The sequence below is a fragment of the Urocitellus parryii genome, chromosome 5, assembly GCF_045843805.1.
Source record: "Urocitellus parryii isolate mUroPar1 chromosome 5, mUroPar1.hap1, whole genome shotgun sequence".
Taxonomy (NCBI): Eukaryota; Metazoa; Chordata; class Mammalia; order Rodentia; family Sciuridae; genus Urocitellus; species Urocitellus parryii.
In genome coordinates, this window is record NC_135535.1 from 3,761,710 (window position 1) to 3,767,241 (window position 5,532).

Genomic DNA, 5,532 nt, shown 5'->3' on the forward strand with positions numbered 1-5,532 from the left:
CCTCAATCAAGGGCCAGAAAAGAGGGAAAGAGGGACACCACATTGGCATCTGGTCACCCTGACCTGTGCAGGAATGGCAGTGGCAGGCCCCCGTCCCCAGGTGCACATTTTCCATATCTTCCAGAGAACCAGGCAGGCTTAGGCTTCTCTGGCAGGTGAGAAAATGAAGCCTAGCAACTTGCTCAAGGCTACTCACACAGTAAGCATAAGGGCAGATATAGATGTTCTAACTCCATTGGTGGGGAGGTCATGGGCATGGCTGGCCCCCACAGGCCACTCCCTCCTGGAGCACACCTTCATATTAGATCACCTGACTACTGGACAGAGTCCACATGGGGCTGAATGATTGCTTTTTACTGACGGAAGCTGGCTGCAGTGTGGTCAAACGCACCCCCCTGCACTAGTCTGTGGGGTGTTAGGCCTATGGCAGGCAATGCTGCCTTCAGAGGTGACAACCAATGGGAGCAGGCAAGACTCATATGACTCCATGGATGGGTACAACCAGGCATGCTCTGCAAATTCAGCAACCAGCTAAAGGGTCTGCTTCCTCCAGGGGCTGAGACAGACTCAGGGTTACTCTGGCTGCCTCCCAAGAAGGGAGCACCAGGGATGGGAGCAAGTGTTTCCCAGGACCAGTGCCAGCTAACAACTCTTGACCCAGAGCTGTGGCAAGAGAATGAGTTACTGATGAGCCTGAAGGGTCGTGGTCATAAACACATGGCTTGAGAGGCAGTACAACCTGAGAGGCCTCAGAGAAGCACTGGGGGCCTGGCTACAGCAGAGTCCAGGAAGGAGGGCCCAGGAGCAAAGGCTGGAGGAGGCTGGGCTGAGGACCAGGATGGCAGATGCTGGTCCTGCCAAATGAAACCAGAGTCTCGGCTTCTTGGTGAGAAATACAGCAGTCACAGGACAACCCCAGGCATGTTGGGGAAGGGGAGAAAACAGGGGTTTCCTCTTGACAGGAAAACCAAAGACAAGAAACAAAGAAACACAGACACACTAATTTTAACTATCAGGGAGATAAGAGTATCAAGCAAGGGACACATATGTGCACAGCCCAGACAGAGCAGCATCCTCAGTCCAGTCCACTTTGTGCGCTCAAAATGCTCATAGCTCACACACATAGCCCATGGCTGGCTCGCCACATATTACCATAACATTTATGCAACTATTTTCCCCACCAAGCCCATTCCTAAAATCTGTGGGGCCCAGGGCCAGAATATAAATCTCCTTATACAAATATTTGAAAGCTATAAGATATGCAAACTGTTACATACGATGTTATATCCACTTACCTTGATAAATATACCTTTATAAAAACAAAACAAAAATTATGTGTGGAATTCTGACTCCTACATAACTAAAAATTGGCAAGAAAGCAAAGATAACTAAATTGAATTGTCATTATGCATTTTTGGGCTGCTAATGACTAGATGAGTAATAAAAATATGTAATCCACACATTATTTATTCCACAAATTTTATTTTTCTTGCCTTCTTCAGAAAAATCATTGTGTTAATGTAATAAATATTTCCATACAATGGTGTTCTTGACAGTGCCAAATAAAAACAATTGTGTATCCACTGTAATTATGAATAGGACTCCTTAAGTTTTAGATTCAGAATTATGAATACTAATATCATGTTTAAACATTACTAGGAAGGTACATATGAAAAATTATGAAAGAAAACATTACATTTGAAACATTACATTACATATGAAAAATTATGACAGAAAACATTACATTTCTCTATCATTATCTAGTGTTACTGTTATTTCCCAATTAGTACTTTTTCTTGGAACAACAGGATTTCTTTTAAGTTCTTCTTCTTTTACATTTTTCAATGCCACCATTTTAAAAGCCTAAAAATTAAAGTGGGTCACTTGTCATTTTGCTCAAATCTTTCTTCAATAGAAGCTATATCTTGAGCTATAGTGACCAGAAAATAGTCTCTACAAAAATTAGTTTCAGGATTATGCATAAATGTTTCCTGGTTCTAATTTCCCTACATTGTACCTGAATGTCATTTCAATGATTATTTCATATGCAGTCTATTTTCTGAAACCACTTTTGTCTAAAACTTTACGGAATATTTTCAATGATTTTGGATTTTTGGTAAGCTTTTTCTAATCACTGAACAACTTTTTAAAACTAACCCTTGGTTGTGCTAAAGACCACAATTTGCTCTTAGTATTTCAATTTACTCTTACACTGCATGCAAACTGGTTTAAAATAAGTCTGCTGTAGCATTCATGGGATTACCACAGTGTACCTCATAGGTTAAATCTGACATGCTTCATCAAGTTCATTGGGCAGATCTGGAAAACAAAAACAATCTATGAATCTAGTATATTATCTTTAAAGGGATTGGAAGAATATCATTGCTGTAAGCATAGCTGATGTCTACTAGTGAGGAAATAAAATGCTTGCTAACTCTTGCCCAGGTCCGAGTGGTTCTAGTCCTAGTGAAAGACACCCCGTTTTTTTGAAAGAATCCCCGTTTCCCTGTCCAAGGAGAATCACACGAAACACTGGCTGCAAAAGCAAGAGGTTTAGGTTTATTGGGACACAGGCGCCTGCGGGTGTCCAGCAGAACCTCAGCCGGAGCTTTGGTGAACTGGCACACCGGGCTTGGGGATACAAAGATTTTTATAGGGTTTGGGACAGGTTTCGCGCGCCAGTGGGAAGCAACAGGTTTCTTATTGGTTTGTTTAAATCTAGCATATAGGCCACCTAGGGGGTACAGGTCTGCATTCCAAAAACCACAGGTCTGCATTCTATTCTTTCTGTTCCTGCTTATCTGTTCCTGTTTATTCATTCATGCCTCAGGATGCGGGTGCTCTGTCCTTTCTCAACCGGTTATATGGAAAGCACATCCGGAGTCTGAGCCTGTTTATGACAAGCCCGGTATCTTGATTTCATATCTTGGCCTTAGGTAACTGGGCTAACTGGGCTAGGGTCTTTCACTAGGTATTATCTAAAATCCTCCTATTGATACTGCCAGTTACCTGCTTCTTCACATGTTGAAGCATAATATTAGAGAAGCACGCTGTGGCAAGCATGTAAAACAGGGTTTGTTTAAAAAGGGGTAACATAGACTTCTCCCCAGAGGGAGAAGGGGGCCATAGCTGGTATCCTAGTATCCCAAGAAGTGAGGGTGTTCTGCCTTTTTGTATAGCCTAGGCTTCTTTTGTTCTCCTGCCCTCTTTCCCCTTATCTCTCTCCTTTCTTATGCATGACTAGGTCCAGGAGATGCTCTTGGGATGGCCAAAAGGTGGGAGACAGGCCAGCTGGAGGGGCCAGGGAAGAGTGTTCTGGGCAGGAAAGGGGCCCAGGGTGAATTAATTAGCAACTTTTACAACTCCCTGTAGGGAGGGACAATTCCTGGGGCAGCTTACCTTAGCAACAGGTGGGAGCAGGGGCAGGTTCTTGATAAAGGTGGAGGAAGGGCTCTGAAGGAATTAATATTTCAATCCCTCCATTCTCTGGATTTGACCCTTGCCTATCTGCCTAATTCTGGCTTCACTATAATTCTCAATTCCCCAAAGGAATGAGTCCCAGGCACCAGTCCCATTTAACTGGCAATTTTAAATGTGGATTGACAAATGTAGGGTAAATTCTGGTCTACGAGGTACAGTTGCAGCCCCATAGGCAATGAGTGAATATGTCTCACAGAGCCTGGGGAACTGGTCCAGAGACCCCACTAACTATGCAGGATGTCGAAGAAGACTGCGGCCTGGTGAAACAGAACAGTGAGACCTGCCGCTGCAGCAGGTCATCTCTCCCACAGAACAAAACCCCAAATCACGGGGGAAGAGGCGTAGCGAATCCTGTTCTCCCCCAAAGCTCAGGTGAAGACCCACTGCGTTTAGGGAGAGGCCAGGAGTGGAGTCCACAAGCCAAGTTCGGCCTGCTGGCTTCAGAATTCGCGCCTGTAACTCCGCAGACTGGTGCTTCCCATTAACGGGGTCCAGGAGTGGGGCGGGCATTTGAGGGCCAAATAACAGCGGGCTGAAAAGGGCGCGAGGCGCAGACCACCAGAGGCGTCGCGGGCCACTGGGAGGCCACACACGCCGGGGCTCCTGCTGACCCAGCCCGTCGGCCCGGGAGTGGGCACGGCCCCCTCCCACGTGCGGGGCGACAGGACGCAGCGAGCTGACAAGGTCCGGCGACCCTGACCTGCGACAGCCCCGGGGGCCGGGCGCCTCGGGGAGGTGCGAACCGCAGGCAGAGCCCGCGAGTTCGGCCGGGGAGCAGCCGGGTCACAGGTTCCACTACGGAACCGGAAGGACGCGACGGAAGCGGAAGCGGAAGCGGAGCCGGGCCGCGCAGGCGCAGTGGAGCCAGGGTCGCGGCGGCGGCCCGCGGTGAGTTCCTGTGCGGCGGCAGCGTGTGGTGGCCGGCCTGGCGCTCTCTAGGCGCCTCCAGCTCGCGGGCTCCTGCCTTGGCCGGTCCCGGCTGTCTTCCGGCTGTGAGCGGAGGTGGGCGGCTCGGCCGTCGGGCACCGGGCCGGGGATGGGGGACGCTGAAGGGCCGCGCGCGTCTACGGCGGGGCCGGCGGTGCGGAGCCCGGCTGATCCCTAGAGCTGGCTGGGAGGCGGGCGGTGACTGGGCTGAGGCCACGCCGTCCGGGACTGTCACCTGCCGTTTACCTGCTGCAAGGGCACCGCGCCCAGCAGCCTCGGTGGGGGTCTAGGTCGCACCAGTTAAGATGCAAAGTGGAATTAGGTTCGCTCGCATCCAGGATTTTCACAAAAGTCACCCGAGGTCTGCATCGGGGCTGGCCAACAACAAAGCTCCTACTGCTGGGCGCACTGCACATCCCTCGAGTCGGTGGGGGGGAGGTCACAGCAGGGAGCCAAGGGGCTGACTCCTAAGGTTGTGCAAGAACTTTGAAAGACAAATAGAAATTCTGTTAGCAAAATGATCAGATAAAGCTGAATGCTCTACCAGTCATAAGTTTTCTTGAACCCATCAGACAGCAGGCATCACAGAGGGATCTCTTATCCTATCTTGAATGACCGAGCTTCCTAGGCCCAACAGACCATGGGAGGGCTTGCCATCCAAGCTGGTAAGTAGTCGGCTAAGTTTTAATGAAATGTTGAATACCAGCTGTTTTAGTCAGCTCTTTCACTGCTCTGACCAAAAGAGGTGACAAGAACAATTAGAGGAGGATAAGCTTACTTGGGGCTCACAGTATCAGAGTTCTCAGGCCACAGACAGCCAGCTCCATCCATCATGGCAGAAGGCTGTGGCTGGGGATCAGGACACGACAATCAGGAAGTAGACTCCTCTCCTCTCTCTCCTCTCTCTCTCCTCTCTCTCTCTCTCCTCTCTCTCTCCTCTCTCTCTCCTCTCTCTCTCCTCTCTCTCTCCTCTCTCTCTCCTCTCTCTCTCCTCTCTCTCTCCTCTCTCTCTCCTCTCTCTCTGTCCTCTCTCTCCTCTCTCTCTCTCCTCTCTCTCTCCTCTCTCTCTCCTCTCTCTCTCCTCTCTCTCCTCTCTCTCTCCTCTCTCTCTCCTCTCTCTCTCCT

At 49.3% G+C, this 5,532-nt stretch overlaps 1 protein-coding gene across 4 annotated transcripts in view; it reads left to right on the forward strand.

Annotated features, from left to right (window-relative positions):
• The first annotated feature begins 4,314 nt into the window (after window positions 1-4,314).
• Cdpf1 (cysteine rich DPF motif domain containing 1) overlaps window positions 4,315-5,532 on the forward strand; it is a 5,363-nt gene continuing 4,145 nt past the window's right edge. The window contains exons 1-2 of one of the 4 annotated variants that reach the window (XM_026394364.2): window positions 4,318-4,482; window positions 4,980-5,072. In XM_026394364.2, the coding sequence (XP_026250149.1) occupies window positions 5,019-5,072 (54 nt within the window). In that variant the 5' untranslated portion in view covers window positions 4,318-4,482; window positions 4,980-5,018. Of the gene's footprint in view, window positions 4,483-4,979; window positions 5,073-5,532 lie in introns of all 4 variants that reach the window. The other 3 variants (XM_026394366.2, XM_026394370.2, XM_026394369.2) reach the window with 3 other exon arrangements.